The sequence below is a fragment of the Gobio gobio genome, assembly GCF_949357685.1.
Source record: "Gobio gobio genome assembly, chromosome: 19".
In the NCBI taxonomy this organism is placed as follows: Eukaryota; Metazoa; Chordata; class Actinopteri; order Cypriniformes; family Gobionidae; genus Gobio; species Gobio gobio.
Genome location: NC_137112.1, coordinates 9,088,500 through 9,106,317, shown reverse-complemented (window position 1 = coordinate 9,106,317; position 17,818 = coordinate 9,088,500). Strand labels below are relative to the sequence as shown.

General features: G+C 38.0%; 2 protein-coding genes across 2 annotated transcripts in view; one reads left to right on the top strand and one right to left on the bottom strand.

Moving 5' to 3' along the window:
- LOC307143146 (nicotinamide/nicotinic acid mononucleotide adenylyltransferase 1-like) overlaps positions 1-5,842 on the bottom strand; it is a gene marked incomplete at both ends in the record, with an annotated part of 51,100 nt that extends 45,258 nt beyond the window's left edge. The window contains 6 exons of the mRNA XM_079844450.1: positions 3,342-3,467; positions 3,537-3,610; positions 4,340-4,497; positions 4,846-5,037; positions 5,419-5,590; positions 5,724-5,842. Of these exons, the coding sequence (XP_079700576.1) occupies positions 3,342-3,467; positions 3,537-3,610; positions 4,340-4,497; positions 4,846-5,037; positions 5,419-5,590; positions 5,724-5,842 (841 nt within the window). The remainder of the gene's footprint in view (positions 1-3,341; positions 3,468-3,536; positions 3,611-4,339; positions 4,498-4,845; positions 5,038-5,418; positions 5,591-5,723) is intronic.
- Positions 5,843-11,431: 5,589 nt separating this feature from the next.
- LOC307143145 (nicotinamide/nicotinic acid mononucleotide adenylyltransferase 1-like) lies at positions 11,432-17,296 on the top strand (the record flags this gene model as incomplete). Its single annotated transcript, XM_079844449.1, has 7 exons — positions 11,432-11,546; positions 11,652-11,835; positions 12,083-12,225; positions 16,199-16,589; positions 16,698-16,918; positions 17,068-17,100; positions 17,193-17,296. The coding sequence occupies 7 exons, from the start codon at positions 11,432-11,434 to the stop codon at positions 17,294-17,296; spliced, it is 1,191 nt and encodes a 396-aa protein (XP_079700575.1).
- Between the last annotated feature and the right edge of the window lie 522 nt (positions 17,297-17,818).

Below are 17,818 nucleotides of genomic sequence, written 5' to 3'. Positions count from 1 at the left end.
TTTTGAAGAGAGAGTGCGCGCGGGGAAGGCTCTCTGCCCGTTCTCTCTGTCATCAGTTAACCTGCGCCCTATCACAAGCGCAACAGTCATTTACATCACTCATAAATCACAATAACTCATCAAATAAGGCTTTGGCGGGACCAAAAAAATTAAATGTAGGAAAAACCCTGCATTAGAAATTCATCCCCAGGCCGCATTTGGCCCACGGGCCGGACTTTGGACACCCCTGGCTTAGCGTCAGTGGATGGAGACGAATAAAATGGCAACTCCATCAAAACCAAATGTATGAGATATGGCCCCTAAAATAGTCCCATCTAATATTTAATCCACTTATTTTTTCCATTCTCTCATTTTGCCTCATTTCTATAACTTTTGTCTTATCTCATAATTACACTCTCTTCTGTCTTCTCTTCCCCTCTGCAATGCACTTTCTGTTCTGTTCAGGCTACAATTGACACTGAGGAAGATCTCTGATGAGGAAGATGAGACTCCACAACATCAGGTAACTTAAAGATATGCTGTCCAAACACATGTTCATCTAGTCTCTTTTTTCAGTCAGAATTCTAGCTGATAGACAGGTGTTCAAATACTTATTTGCAGCTGTATCATACAAATAAATAGTGGATTTATTTAAATAAATATGGATTTTTTTTTTTTTGATTATGTCTCTCACAGTGGCCATGCACCTACTATGACAATTTCAGACCTCTCCATGATTTCTAAGTGGGAGAACTTGCAAAATAACAGGGTGTTCAAATACTTATTTTCCTCACTGTATATACATATATATATATATATTTACTAGCTTTATATATGCAGATATTTCTTAAATATATACATGTATGTGTGTGTATTCAAATATACATAATTATACACAGTACTAGGGCTGAACGATTCTGGAAAAAAATTGAATTACAAATTTTTTTTTTTTAAACCAATATTGCGATTGCGATTTAATATGCCATTATTATTTTAAACTCTATATCTTCTGTATTATTCAATAATACATCATTGTATAGTAATGGTGGAAATCTTTTGGCACCTCACGATCCGATTCCGGTTCTGGGAGTCACGATCTGACTCCAAAACAATTCTTGAACTTTTTTCCTTATTAATTAATCTTATTCATTTATTAAAATCTTAAAATCTTTTTTTTAAATGATATATGTAATTATAAGTGCTTTTTAAAATAACTACACATTATAACATTTCAATTAAAACAATTGCATGTTAATAATTTTAAATATATAAACTAATATAGCTGCAAAACATAAAAGCTAGTAAATCATAAAGAGGAACAAAAAAACATATTACAAGCAACGAACAAAGAGTGCTTTCAGTATTTAAGAGTATCTGAACTGCCTTTACTGTTGCTAATTAATGACATTATCATAGACAGCGGGAGATCTGCACTCACACTAATGCACAGATCTCTTTTGTAATATAAGATGTGGTTTGCCCTGTTTAATTCATTAAGACATTACTGACGGTGTTTACATTAATATTGCGTCATAAAAGCATTTTGAGACGCACATACGAATGCGCGAGCACTCTTCACAAAGCACAGCGCGAGCACTCTTCACAAAGAAACGGAAAGCCTTTTGTCAGTGAGTTTCTTATTTTTAATATATAAGCACACTGCATTCCTAACGACATAAAGGAAGCCTTCGTTGAGCATTTGTAAGGAAAATACCGGCGGACAAGAACACGCACTGTAAGCGTCACATCAAGCAAAGTTTCTCACAGCGCATATCCTGTGCAATGAAGCCCGCGAATGTCATTGTAATTCGCTTCAACCTTTCCGAACGTTATGAAATATTATTTTATGGTTTGAGTGGTGTGTGTGTGTGTGTGTGTGAGAGAGAGAGATATAATGGAAGCAATCAGAATATTATTGTTTCTAAAACACACGCAGAGCCACCGCGAACCTGCAGTTTAAATCTAAGCTCAGAATCGATCCAGAATCATTGAAGATAGTATCTTTTCTCCCACCTCTATAGGCCAGGCATATGATATGTGTAACGTGCCAAGTTGATGCTTCTGCAGACTTTACTCTCCCTTCTTGTCACGTGACCAGACTGTAATCGCAGCCTTTGCGGTTAGGAAATTGTGTTTTATCATATCGCGATATTATCGCAAATGCAATTAATCGTTCAGCACACACACATATATTATGTAAACAAACTTTTATCGCCATTAATCGTTTGACAGCATGGATGAATGCATATTTAATATTTTTAATTGAATTGAGGACTGGTGGTGGTGCTTAAGATATTGTTGGTCATTCAGTGTTTCTGAATGTATCCATCGCACTGAGGATTGATGAGCTGCCGGGTTCATGAATATTAATCGCGTTGTCTGCGTTCGTTAAAACTGATTTGCTGAAATCAAAACAGGGCCGGTAATAAATGAGCACCATCCAATGAGATTTCCGTTTGCGCATTAGTCCTGCCCACTACCGGAGAGACCAGCATTTCTTCTGCTTGTTCTGAAAAGCTGAACAATTCCAAATGAACTCCGTTGTTTTGACAGGAAAATACAACAAAGAATGTGGTTTACTTGTAGCGCGTCGATTCTGCGTGGTATGTAAGACTCTCTCTCTCTTTGCGTGTGTGTGTGTGAGAGAAACACAGCTAGCGCTCTCAGCAATGCGACGGCGAGTTGTGCGCCTCCACACTAGGGTTTACGGGACGTCAAATACAGAGACGCTGCGCATCCGTTGAGCTGAACTGGTATAGGCGATCGCTTGACGGAGAGCGAAACACTGTTTCTCTGGCTGTTCAGCGAGTGAAAATATATCTATGCTAAACTTATTCTTAGCTTCTAACACACACTGGCGAGTTAAATCTAAGCATTTATTAGCCAATGGCTAATGATAGATATTATTTAGTCGAAGATTTGTGTAGATAGTGAAGATTCTCTCGCATTGTAGAGGGTTGCATATGTTAATTAAAAAAAATCTTGTATAATATAACGTGTTTGTTTGCTTGGTTTTAGTGTATTTTTTATGATATTTTATTTTTATTTATGATTAATTAAAATTTTGCCATGAAAATAGCCTTAGATGCTGACATGGCATTAAATAAAACAATCTGAATCTTTACACACCTGAGCTTCAAACTATTTCGAAATTCAAGTGGTTTTTCTGTGCTGAGATCCCAAAAAACGGAAGAATGCTCTACTTTTGTTCTTCCTCGCGTCTGTATTTTCTGAAAAAAAGAGAAGAAAAACAAATATGTTATTAGAAACATCTCCAACATGATTAATTAGTCTGATTTGTAAGATATTTCTTTTTGCTTCTAACTGTAATGTTGCATCTCAAAAGCTTTGTTGACAGTCACCTATTGGGCTGTTCTCCTCAGGGGTTTCAGGAGAAGCATCCATGCCACCCGGATCGATCCCACTGCTGCTCCCTGCCACTTCTGATGAAGGGTCGGTCAGATCTTCAGACTCCAGTGACACAAACTCTGAGATGACATCATTGTCCTAAGTCTCCAGCTGCAGATCTTCCTCATCTGGTACCCAGCAACTGTCACCGCAATAGAAGTCATCGTTGACGTTGATCTCCAGGCACACCTCTCTCATGTTGTCTGTCGTTTTGTATCTGATACTGTCCGATCATTCAGAATATGAAAATGTCAGATGTACAGTTGTCAAACTGTATGTACACGCTGAGTAGGGTTGGGTATCGTTTGAATTTTGATTCTGATTATCGATTCTGCTTATCGAAACATTTCATTGTGGCTGAATACCATGAACAAAAATCAACAGGCTAGGAACTTTTGCCTATGGTTTAAAAATACCAAAGCAAAAACAACTAGCTTTACTAATATACATTTCCAGCATTATTAAAGACAACTAAACACTCAAATAAACAAATTAGCAATTGCACAAATAAATACATTTGAACAAAGATAATTGAAAGAGACAGTTTCAGGTATTCAGGTACAGAAACCTTAATCAAATGTAAAATATCACTGCACTTGATTCATAAAACATAGCCCATACATTACAAAAATAGTTACAAAAGTGATTCTGTCTAGAACAGCGAGTGAATTTGCTCACCCTTTCTGTGTGCATGTTTTGTATGTGTGCAGAGTCTTTTGCGTTTGAATGGTTTAAAATCACATTAAAATGCACTCACAGGAATTTAAATGCACCTTTCTTATCGAATCACCGGTTTTGGGAAATTTGGAACCGGTTCTCGATACCCATCCCTAACGCTGAGTACAGACTATTTGTGTGAAATGTGTATTTGGAGTCAGATATGTTGAATTTTGGGGTAACATCATACTCTTGGTTATATTTTGTATTGACAACGCATCATACAAATATTTACCTTCTTATATTCTGCATAACACTATATTTTATGCTGGTGTATCTCTGAAGAGGGCCGAGGATGTCATCAGCATTCTTCTCCTCGCTCTCTTTATACAGACTGTGATCTTGAATATAGCGCTCCACGGGGTCGGGCAGCAGGTAGCGTACACTATAGGGCTGTCAAAATGGCTGAAAAGCTACATTCGAAATTCTTTCTTTAATATCCGGTATTGGCCGGACCTGCGTCTTCCTAAAGTCCGACATGGCCTTCTCTTTTGGTCCGTTGGCCGGTGGCCGAGGAACGAGCGTTTTTTTTCAAAGGTTCGTTCAGTTTTCGATTGGGTGAGTTAAACGAGTGAACCAAAGTCGTTGAAGACTGGCTGGTAACGTCTACACACAGACAATTGAAGGGTTTCGAAGGGTTGTCAGAAATGTGTATTTGATCGTATTTAAAGTATCGTCAGTATAAATCGAGTCGGGCAGCAGGTAGCGTACACTATGTCCTTTGCGTATGGCAGAGCGCACCTGTGTGGACGAGATGTCATTGGTCACCCATTCTTGAACCACATGAATGTTTTTACGGTGTCTGGACAGCACATCAGACTGACTGATACATTTCTCAGCGTCACTGCCACTTCTTGAGATGCACACCACACCGTACCGCCCCACTATCTCTTCAATGTCCTCGGGCGTCCATAGGTTGGGGACACCAAATGACTCCAGGAGATCAACACCACACAACAGCTTCAGTTGAGGGGTGTCTAAAATATATATATAACAAAATACACATCATATTAATAATTTTGACTGCTTTAATTACGGATCTTTTTATAGCGGTTATGATTTATTTGAAATACTATCCAAAGCCTCATGGACAAGCCAACACTACATGTTAATTATGGTTATACCGTTGTACTGCAAGTAAATATTATTAAAACATGAAGACAGTATGAAGAACATACTAGATTGACGCGGCAAAAATAAATAGTATTTTAACTTATATTTTAAAAAGTAATAAAATTACAGTTCAAAAGTTTGGGGTCTCCAAATTTATTTTTACTAAAAGCACATGATTTTAAGATGTCCCCACCGAGCTACTTTGGCTGTCTCCAGCCACACCGGCTGCTGAATCTCCCAGTCATCCACAGTGATCCACTCAGAGTTCTCTGTGGCCAGTCTAGCCATCTCTACCCGATCACAGCCGGCAATCAGACCTTTCTTTTTATACCCATCTCCAACTGGCGAGATTATTCCTTTCACCACCGTGTATCTTCAACAAAGAAATACACAAATATGAAGTTATATGTGTTAAATATGTAGTCTATAATCTGATAACAAAAACATACGACATTTAAATATATATATATATATATATTTACATTAATACATTTATTATTTAAAATTGACCAGTGTCTTCAAGGTAATCTCGAGCCAGTTTGAACATCCACAGGTGCATGTCAGTGATGGGGTTGAAGGATCCACACGCCAACAGCACCACTTTGTTCTTTTTTTGTGCGGTCATTGATTGTGTCTCGTGAGTCCTACAGTATTTAGTTTAGTTGAAGTACTGTTGTCACAACACAGGTTATATATGAATATTAAGAAATTTGTCAGTCTTGCTGTTTGTTTAAAGCATTTTCGCTGTATCTGCTGGTAAAGGTCAGTGAAGCTGTTCTTTTTTTTTATTTATTGGCGGTTGGCAGACCAAATAAACTGGAGTGAAGCATCTATCTATATATTATTATATTCTATATTATATCAATTTATATATTATAGACTATATTCTATATCAATTCCTGTGTCTTTCAAAAACCTCAAAATTGCACAGGAATTATTCCAGATTTTCTAATGATAGTGCATTATTTTTATGTTCAATTTCCTGCAGCTTATGTCTTTTGTTTTGATATGCTATGCAGTGTATGAGAACATGTTTTGGTTCAGTACACTTATTGCACGTCCCTGTAGGATGTTTGTTGATTTTTTTGTAAATTGGCATTTGATCCCGTGTGTCTTGTGCGAAGATTCTCCTTCTCCAGGTCTTAGCTTCTGATTTGCTCATATTGTTATGGATCTCTTGTTATGGAGATGGTGGTCCAGTGGGTTAAACCACTTAACTGATATGCAGAAGGTTACTGGTTCGATCCCAGCGGTCACCACCAGTGTGTCCTTGAGCAAGGCACTTTACTCCACGTTGCTCCAGGGGATTGTCCCTGTAATAAGGGCACTGTAAGTCGCTTTGGATAAAAGCGTCTGCCAAATGCATAAATGTAAATGCATCTCTACACTGCCTTTAAGTTCTTTGCCAGATTATCTGCCACCTCACTGCCCTCCACCCCTACATATGCTGGAACCCAAAGAAATCTGATGTAATTTCCTTTGTATAATGAATGTAAGATTTCAAATATAATATCTTGTCTGCTATCAGAATGACCGAATTAAAAACTTTCCAGGGCTGCCATATAATCGGTACATATAGCTCCTATCACAATGTTCATTTCCTCAGCCCACTGTAAAGTGAGGAGAACTGCAACTAATTCCACAGTGGATACTGATAAATGATCTGCTCTCTTTTTCTGAATCAACATGTACCAATGCTAAATTTCCCAAGTATTGTAATCATCATGTCCACAACTCGTAATAATTTCTTCAATTAGTTTATTTCCACCCTAAATTGTACATTGTTGCGTGATTTGTGTATGTACATTTCTGAAATGCACAACTTGGTCTCCTCAAAATTGTAATGTAGACGCATGCATTTTCTGCAAAGCTACTTTGAAACCATGTGTATTGTGAAAAGCGCTATACAAATAAATGTGAATTGAATTTTTGATGGTAATCTGATATTTTGGAATAAATACAGCTGCTCCAGTTTTCCCTGAGATTGGATCTTTTGATTTGTCAGTGAAAATATCTATCATTTGTCTTTACCATGTAGCCTATTCTTCTGATAGGTTCTCATTTTCCTCAATTTCTTTGTGTAACCGAATGTCTATATATGGCTTTGGACACATCCATGGTGGAATAGCGGGCAATGCGGGGCAATGGCACATGTTGGCTATAATTCCTCTGGTCCATTCCCATTGATTGGGCTAATTGCGTACCTATCCCTCTATCCTATACTGCATTTTTTTCCTTGAGTATGTTCCCAGCACTCATAAAATATACACCGATCAGGCATAACATTATGACAGGTGAAGTGAATAACACTGATTCTCTCTTCATCACGGCTCCTGTTAGTGGGTGGGATATATTAGGCAGCAAGTGAACATTAGTGATGTGTTAGAAGCAGGAAAAATGGGCAAGCGTAAGGATTTGAGCGAGTTTGACAAGGGCCAAATTGTGATGGCTAGACGACTGGGTCAGAGCATCTCCAAAACTGCAGCTCTTGTGGGGTGTTCCCGGTCTGCAGTGGTCAGTATCTATCAAAAGTGCTCCAAGGAAGGAACAGTGGAGAACCGGCGACAGGGTCATGGGCGGCCAAGCCTCATTGATGCACGTGGATCAGGTCATCCGGGGACTTTTCTCCTACTGTTTTTCGTATAAATTCAGACATACTTCTCTGTTGGCATTCTGTTTTTCGCACACTATATAGTAGGGAAGTATTCGATTTTGGACGCAGCGCTTGTCTCTTCTGCTACACAAATTTGAATTGAAATAAATACATTTGAATTGAACACACTCAAAAGTATGTACTTTGTCTTCACAAAAAGAGTACATGCTTTTAGGGCGTAGTATAAGTAGGCGAATTGGGACGCAGCATGAGTCACAGGGTTTCAGCACGATAAGGGACAGGATTTTGAACGTGTAGCCATGCACGGCGCCAGAATTTTTTCTCTACCGGTGCTAAGGGGGGGCTAGACCAATATGTGGGGGTGCTAAGAAAATAATCAGTATTCATGACGTCAGCTTTACTTTTAATAAAAGCAGCTATGGTACACACCACATTCATCAGAAGTGTAGTTTAAAATTATATATGGTCAAAGAATAGACATATTCAACAAAATAGATTTTTATTAGAATAGAATAAATCTATTTAGAATAAATAGAAATTTATTTAGGTGACCACAAGACAACGACAAAAACCTTTTACATGCAAAGGTGAAAGACCAATGGCAGATAATTTAGCTTGTTTTAAGCAAAAACTAAATTTTGAAAACAAGAAAAAATATATTTTGTCATTTTACTTATCTAGTAAATGCATCTTGATTTAAGAATGTTTAGATATTTAGACTAGAAACAAGACAAAAATACTAGGTAAGAAGAACATTTTTTGCAGTGCGATAGCATTTAGATGAATAGCCTATGTGAATATGTGCTGCACACTTATTAAAAAAAACACAACAAATATGATCTATAAGAAATGTAGGCTATTAAAAACAGAAAGACGCTATCGTTTCAGTCTTAAAGGCCGCGGAAACAGGCAGGTTTTCGTTACGCACGTCAATCCATTCCTGACGTTCTTGGTTGGTTTGCTTCTTTATTGATTAAAGTAAAGATACAATTTAAATAAAACGAAATTCACTTTAAAGAAAGGCTTTCTGCAAAACAAAACGTAATGAAGTCAAAATCATGTCTGATCTATGTCCCCCGACATATTGGGCATCTTATGATATGTCTTATGATGTAGTGATCTTGCTCAAGCAGTTCACTTTTTAACATAGATGTTAAAAAAAATTATAAAATAGGCTACTATTTAAACATAAATATGAAACTAAATAGGCTATACGTTTTCTTTAACCCTCTGGTCGACGAAGGCGGTGGCACATTCTGATGGATTTTTTTCCTCATGACAGCGGGAATAACTCACAATACTCCGTCATTTTTGGCCATACAGATAAATGTGCTTGTGAGACATAATTATAAATTATAGATTGTCTACTTTTATTTGTGTACACGCTCACTATAACGACAATGGTCGTCAGTAAGTGCGCCATTAATGCGCATTGTGCATCACAAATCCTGCGGAGTCACTTCGTCGTACGTCTTATTAACGGATTAGATTAGATTTAGTTAGATTAAGGTGTGTACACAGTCCGTTTTGATGCCCTAAGCGTGATCACTTAGAGTAGATCACTTAGAGTCACTTAGGTAGAGAGAGCATTTTCTTGTGGTGCCCTATGCGTAGCGTGTGATGCGCATGGTGGGAGCGGCAGCACTGTCTGTAGCCTAATGGCCTTCGATAAGGGCATTTCTCTCTCTGACTCCTCTTTCTTTTCTCCTTTTGGACCCCATCAGAGACAGTGTTTCCTACCTGCACTCTGTATTCTTTATCAAAAAACGTTCCACTGCTAAACCGGGGCTATTCAAAATTCTGACGGGGCTGTAGCCCCCCCTAGCCCCGGTGTAGCGCCGTCACTGCGTGTAGCTGTATATTAAAGCAATCGAAATGCTAAAGTGGCCTCAATATAAATTGCACTGTAAAGAGTGGGAGAGTGACCAACTCTCAAAATGTGAATTACACCTGCGGCGGGAGATGACTCGAAGGCTCTTTGTAAATATAATTGTAATTCTCAAAGATAGTGCTATTGAGTGCTTTAATTATTTACATGCGTTAAGGTTACGTGCGTCTTCAAATTGCTTTCCGTAACAGTTGCCTCATTGTTTTTATATAGCCTATGTATTTTAGGACATTTTAAAGGCTATTTTTGCATAGGTCTATTTTTACTACCAAAAAAATTCTCAGATTACTCGATTAATCGTCAAAATAATCGTTAGTGACAGCCCTTTTTCACTGCGTGTCTTTAGTAAATCCTGACAGTAGTTTTTTAACGCCAAAAGAGGGTTTGCGCTGGCACAAGCTGTTAGTAAATCTGACCCTTCGTTTTTAAACAGGATCGAGGGACATACAGAAGAAAATCAGAAGAGCTTAAAAATCTGCTAGATGAATGTGGAATAAGAAGATCTTTGAGACAAGAAACTATTAAGTCTGATTCATATGAAATAATATTTGTGTGAAATAAATATGCATATCGCTTGTCTGCTGGGCATTTTACTTTTAAATGCATCATCTCTTTGGAATCCAACAACCTGCCACATGTTTAAAAAGAACCCACGTATTTCTTCTCTAACAAAGGGAATCATTTTGTAATACATCATTTATTTAATGCTTAAGAGGTATTCAGACGTGTTTTATATAATTAATATAGTTAATAATATAACCAAATTCGTTTCAGTCATATAATATACAATACTATATATTAATTCTAAAGAATTGGTAATGTTTAAATGTTAATTCAATTCAAATATATGTATTATTTATTTTATTGTCATCTCACACATGATCTACATTCCATTAATTAGCATCGAACAAACAATATAATCCTTATTCTCAGTTAAATGAAAATGAAGATATTGATTGATTGCATAACCACCAAATAGGTGGCGATGTGCACTAAGTAGGTTACGGTATGTAAATCGCCATTAAACAAAAGAAGAAGAGGAAGTAGAATGGCGCGCTTTTTCGTCTGTTTCCATCCATGGTGACTCGTCGATTCGTTGCTCAGTTGAGAAAGTTGTGTGTTAACCGGGAACATACTCCGAGTTGTCTGAACATACTCCCGGGCTCGTTTTTGGAGGTTTGGGTTCATCAACCGAGAGTTCAAGGTATATGTGACGGTAAGTTATGGAATACCCCCTGGTGTATCAGGACTTTGCACGAAACCACTGTCCAGCAACTGCATCCAAATCAGATTATGCTTTCATAACTTTTTTTTTCCCTTCCATATTCAAAAGTGAGCGGTTTGTAGCGCGTGGATTATAGCGATTAGCGTCTAAGGAACGCAAATAACAAAAAGGTACACCAAGAGAGCGTTAAAATTAGGCTATTTACTAATATCAACACCTGCAAATTAGTTCTGAACACGAACTCCTTAAACCTAAACAGGTTTTGAGGAAAGTGTCACCCATTCTACCTATGGCGCCACATTTTAAACAAAAACATTCCACGCGTGACGTCACAGCGCGTGAAGCGATAGAGTTTTGGAATCTTGAGTTCTTCAGAATATTATCAGCTTCACTGACCGTGACCAGCTCATGCAGCGACACATTGCTCTTAACAAAACTTCTTCATATTCCTGTATTACTTGTGTTACTCCGCTAAATAGGAATGACCATGACCGGCCAAAAGAAGAACAAAGTGGTGCTGTTGGCGTGTGGATCCTTCAACCCCATCACTAACATGCACCTGCGGATGTTCGAGCTGGCTCGAGATTACCTTGAAGACACTGGTAAAAAAATTCTCTATAACGTTATATTTAATATTTTTTTGAGATAAACATACTACATATGTAACATCTATAACTTCATATTTGTGTATTTCTTTGTTGACATAGGAGCTTACACGGTGGTGAAAGGAATAATCTCGCCAGTTGGAGATGGGTATAAAAAGAAAGGTCTGATTGCCGGCTGTGATCGGGTAGAGATGGCTAGACTGGCCACAGAGAACTCTGAGTGGATCACTGTGGATGACTGGGAGATTCAGCAGCCGGTGTGGCTGGAGACAGCCAAAGTAGCTCGGTGGGGACATCTTAAAATCATGTGCTTTTAGTGAACGTTTCATTTTGATAGCCGTAAAAATTAAATCTGACACATTTATTATAAGCGCATCTATTGTAGGGCTTTTTACCTTTGCATGAGTTCCATGTCACATCTGATAATGTCGTCTTGTGTGGTTGGATGTCATATTTGATGTGCTACTATGTGAAAACGATCAAAGCGTTTATGCAAAATTGACCTTAAATCAGATCATTCTTCTCTTTATTAGGCACCATCATGCAAAACTCATTTCCAGCTGCAACAATAATATAACGATATCTAACAATAATGATGGGAACACAGTGAGGTGTGGAGGAGAGGAGAAGAGGAGAATCATCTGCCGGATCCGTTTATCTATAAACACAAAAGCAGGTATGGAAACAATCCACAGCAATCCTCCATAGAATGAATGTTCCTACTTCTCAGTGCACTTAAACTGGTTTTTATCTTAGAATATCACTCTGTCACAACACCTGGAGCAACCGGGAATAAAATGAACGGCTGATATGCCCTCAGGACAGTAGAGAAATTATAAGAGTTATATTTGTGATTAGTTGATTAACTCCAAAACAATATCATTTATAACATAGTAGGCCTATACATTTAAAAATATAAAATAAAATAAAATATAAAAATGGTAAAAATACTAACTGTTGTATGAAATATACATTACTGTTTAAAAGTTTGGGGTCGTTTTAAAAATATATATTTAAAAATGTTTTTTTGTTTGTTTTTTTCTGTGATGGCAAATCTTAAAATTTGATGAATAGAAATCAAAATAATTGCATTTTATTTTGAATGGAAATATTTTGTAACATCATGAATGTCTTTACTGCCACTTTTGATTGATTAAGTGTATCCTTGTTGAATAAAAAATCATTTTAATAATAATAATAAAAAAAAATCTTAGTAACCCCAAACTTTGGAACTGTAATAGTGTTATTCTTGTCACCTATTATTTTAATTTAATCTTAGTCTTGTGCCAAATGTCCTTGTTAGTTTTAGTCATATTTAGTCATTCAGATATATCGGGGGTTTTTTCAGCCACAAAATGACTCCAATTTGCCTCTTCGCATTGGAATTCTCTTTTTTAACCTTAATTACTACACTAATTGTAATATAAATAATAAAAAATATTAGATTTTTTTTTTTAAGTGGTCATTAATGGACCATAATTATTGCACAAATAGTATTTAGTACCAAAAGAACTAAAATATAGGCCATTTAATTTAAAAATAGTTAAGGTGTCTGGACACTTGAAAACCTGAGGGCTAAATACAAGAAAAACATTAATGTTAACAGTCAATGTTGCATCTCCATCACCCATAATAAAATGATACTGTACATGTGGTTGACGTAATAATCAATGCACACTGTGCTGTACTGTTTACCAAAAATTGCTGCAATCACCTGTATAGTGGAGCTGTTGTCTATCCGCTTTAGCCATTCAAATGCATTGACAGCGCTAGAAGTATTGAGCGCTCCATGAACCACGTGACCGCGACCACCGCAAGATGAAAGCATGTCGCAACTCGGCTCTGGCTTTAACTGTTATGCCACATTAAGTGCGCCAAAACGATATTTATGGTTTGAATTTGGCGTGAGATTTACTTGGGCAGAGTGAGAGTGAGAGACAGAGCCTGAAAGTGTCTCACGCCAAATGCGTGAGGGTTGGCAACCCTGTGAATGTGTGGGTGGTTAGCCTTTAGACGTCGCTTAAAGCTACACTGTGTAACTTTTTTTAGTTTATTCTTAGCTAAAAACACTTAGTTCTTTCAAAAATATATGTGCTCATTAATGTATATTTACTTCTTTCATGTAATAAAGTATTCTCGTAAGCTCATAATATGCCATTGAAAATACATACGGATAAGGGGTTCGAATGCGGGTCGCCATGTTGCCCCTCCATCTTGAAAGTACATTAGCCAAAGAGGGACATACTCGTAAATTCGCCTTTCGCAAAAGACGACCAAATATCGAGCCTCTTCTTTCTACCTAGCATGTCATTCACCTAAATGCCCCCCCCCTATCTGAAAGAACTACTCACACCTTCAACTACAACTCGATCAACAAACTCAAACCGCCTCCTTCTCCCCAAGACAAAGCTCAGCACTATGGGTGATCGGGCTTTCTGTTCTGCCGCTCCTCGGATTTGGAGTGCCCTCCCCGACCATCTGAGGGCACCTCAAACTACTGAGACTTTTAAAAAAGGACTAAAAACATTTCTTTTTAGGAGAACTTATGACTTTTAACCATTCAATCTATTAGTATTTTATCCTTCTTAAATGATCTTAACTGTAGCACTTTAAGATTTGTTCCAAATGTAAAGTGCAGTACAAATAAAATTTATTATTATTATTATTATTATGTCGTCGCTCGTGTTCGCTACTGTCTATGGGTGTTGTGTTCTTGCTCCATGTAGTTTTGTGTAGGGCTGGGTATTGTTCAAAATCTTTCGATACTGGTTCCAAACGATACTTTTTTCGATACCATATGTTTTAAAAATTTCAACATCAACAAAAATACATTAAACACACAACTTTTATTTTTCACCTTAATTAAAACAAATTCTAGTAACACTTCTCACTCAGGGTAACATTATTAATAAAACTGGTTGTGCTTTTTGTAAGGGTGCTCCGATCAGGATTTTTGGAGCCGAAGCAGTATCTGCCGATACGATCATCGATACCGATCTATTTGAAGCCTTCTTTTTATCATGTAGAATTATTTATAGGGAATTTTACAGACATTCATTCAGGGCCTGAATTTTATTTCTGACAATGGGGGAATCCCCCCTTAGGTGACTCTTGTCATATAAATGTATATAATTATCTCACCTAAATATTTGATCATGCAGTGTTTTTTTTTTTTAAAGACAAATAGGTCTAACATTAGTATTGAGGTAAGAAATACACAGAAAGTTTTCCTTTTGCGCCTTTGGTTGCAATACTCTTATACCGCATTTGTTGCACTTTGCTGACTCCACTTTTATAAAGTGTAGCCACACTTTAGACCTCTTTGGCATTGTAAAACAACGCAGTAGAACACATGAGAAAAAACAACTACACTTGTGTTGTGTGACTGCGAGTATCTTCAGAAATCCTCCCCGCCACGTGGTGTTGGACAGCCAATCGCCGGTGCTTTAGGTCCTTACATGCAAGTATGCTACAGGCTCACACAGACACAGCCGCTTGGCTTTTGGAACTGAAATTTGGCACCGAAAGAGAAATAATTTTTTTTCGATACTCATAGTATTGGAGTTTTTCGTTCGATACCATAAAAGTATCGCAGTTCTGTGCCCAGCCCTAGTTTCGTGTTGCAGCCACAGGAGTATGAGACTGTACTTGAGCAACAGCACAAACTCATTCGGAATATTTTGAAGGCGTAACAGCTGAATACCTCATGATGAAAAAGTGGAGACGATTGTAGACAAAAATGAAGAGAGATTTTACCTTAGTTTTTATTCTATGCAAAACATTTTAGTCTCGTCTTTTTTCGTCAACAATAATGCATGTTAATTTAGTCTTAGAATCACACAGAAGATCTTAGATCACACAGAAGATCACAGAAGATCTTAGATCACACAGAACGCGTTTTTCAGGTTTGAAAACGCGAGGTGCACTGCACTGCCTTTATTGGTTGACGTTTTTTAATTGAGAAAAGAGCAGTGTGCCGCTGTTTTTTTTTTACGCTGCTAGGAAATCCCCGAATCAGCTGTGCTGTCAGTCTAATCAAGGTAACGGTCGCCACAGCGGAAAGCCCGCCTCTCCATTCATTCGATTGGACAATAGAAAAAAAATGCTTTTCCGCTCAGAGCGTTTTTTTCAACTTCATGCGCTCAGAGCGCTCCTTCTAAAACACAAGGTGCCCGGGGCGCATGAGCAGCGCGCATAACGCTCTCTGCCAACAGAAATCTATTTAAAAGAGGCGCCTCTCGCTGCAAAATCGCGTTGTGTGTGATCGGGGCCTTAGTCAGCTTTTTTGACATTGGTGTCTCGTCATCGTCTCGTCTTAGTCATGGGGGAAAAAATCGTTGACGAACATATTTAGTCTCGTCTCGTCTGACGAAATTAACACTAAACTGTAATGTAACTTTTAAAAATATAAGCTAAAATACAATTTATTTTTGTTGCGGCATTCTAGTTCATTCTTCATACTGTCTTTATGTTTTAATAATATTTACTTGCAGTACAACGGTATAACCATAATTAACATGTAGTGTTTGCTTGTCCATGAGGCTTTGGATAGTATTTCAAATAAATCATGACTTCTATAAAAAGATCTGTGATTAAAGCAGTCAAAATCATTAATATGATGTGTATTTTGTTATATACATATATTTTAGACACCCCTCAACTGAAGCTGTTGTGTGGTGTTGATCTCCTGGAGTCATTTGGTGTCCCCAACCTATGGACGCCCGAGGACATTGAAGAGATAGTGGGGCGGTACGGTGTGGTGTGCATCTCAAGAACTGGCAGTGACGCTGAGAAATGTATCAGTCAGTCTGATGTGCTGTCCAGACACCGTAAAAACATTCATGTGGTTCAAGAATGGGTGACCAATGACATCTCGTCCACACATGTGCGCTCTGCCATAAGCAAAGGACATAGTGTACGCTACCTGCTGCCCGACCCCGTGGAGCGATATATTCAAGATCACAGTCTGTATAAAGAGAGTGAGGAGAAGAATGCTGATGACATCCTCGCCCCTCTTCAGAGATACACCAGCATAAAATGGTAACTGCAAATACACATTTCACACAAATAGTCTGTACTTAGCATGAACTGTACATACAGTTTGACAACTGTACATCTGGCATTTTCATATTCTGTTTGATCTGACAGTATTGGAAAGAAGAAAACAGACAACATGAGAGAGGTGTGTCTGGAGGTCAACAGTGATGTGCAGCTGGAGTCTAAGGACAATGATGTCAGCTCAGAGTTTGAGTCACTGGAGTCTGAAGATCTGACCGACCCTTCATCAGAAGTGGCAGGGAGCAGCAGTGGGATCGATCCGGGTGGCATGGATGCTTCTCCTGAAACCCCTGAGGAGAACAGCCCAATAGGTGACTGTCAACAAAGCTTTTGAGATGCAACATTACAGTTAGAAGCAAAAAGAAATGTCTTACAAATCAGACTCTTACAAAGTATTCATGTTGAATTTGTGGTTGGAGATGTTTCTAATAACATATTGTTTGTTTTCCTTCTTTTTCAGAAAATACCAAAGTGAAGAAGAAGAGCAAATTGTGTGCATTCTTCCAAAAGCTTTTCAAACGAATCTGGTAGTTCCTCAGCAATAAAGCTTCCCAGTTCTTGAGCCGAAAGCTGTGTCCTCAGAAGGTCTGGAGGTTAACATCAAGAACATCCCACCCAGTTACTGCCCTTCAGTAGAAATAGATGTGCAACTGGAGGTTGATATCAACAATGCCGTCTCAAAGCTGTAGAGCCACACACTGCTGTCTGAAGATCTTACCGACCCAGCAGAAAGAAACAAAGTGAGGAAGATGAACAAAATTAGTGCATTCCTCCAAAAGCTTGTTGGGGTCTCAGCACAGCCTTCCAAGCATGATCTTAAAGTGGCTAATCTTTCGTTTACTTTTTCCAGTTGAAGGGCCATTGTGGCCTGTCGCTGAGGTCTGAACCGATGTCTTCGTAGGAAATAAGTCTAAAATGTAAGTCTAATGTAATACAGGAGTATGAACCGGAATCAAAAACAATTATATTTCTTTAGTTAAAAGACTAATCTAGGCTGTTGTGTTCCTATTCAGAGAGACCGCAAGGAACCGAGCCACTCTGAAGGATATGGATATTATATTACCCACATCCTGAACGCTGCAGCGTAAGATCTTTTATGAAATGTTCTGCTGTGACAAACTTTTTGACCTCAATGTTGGTTGCTTTCTTTTTTTTTTACTGTCTTTGTTTTTATATATCCACAGATAAGGTGTTCATTCACTGCAGGTATG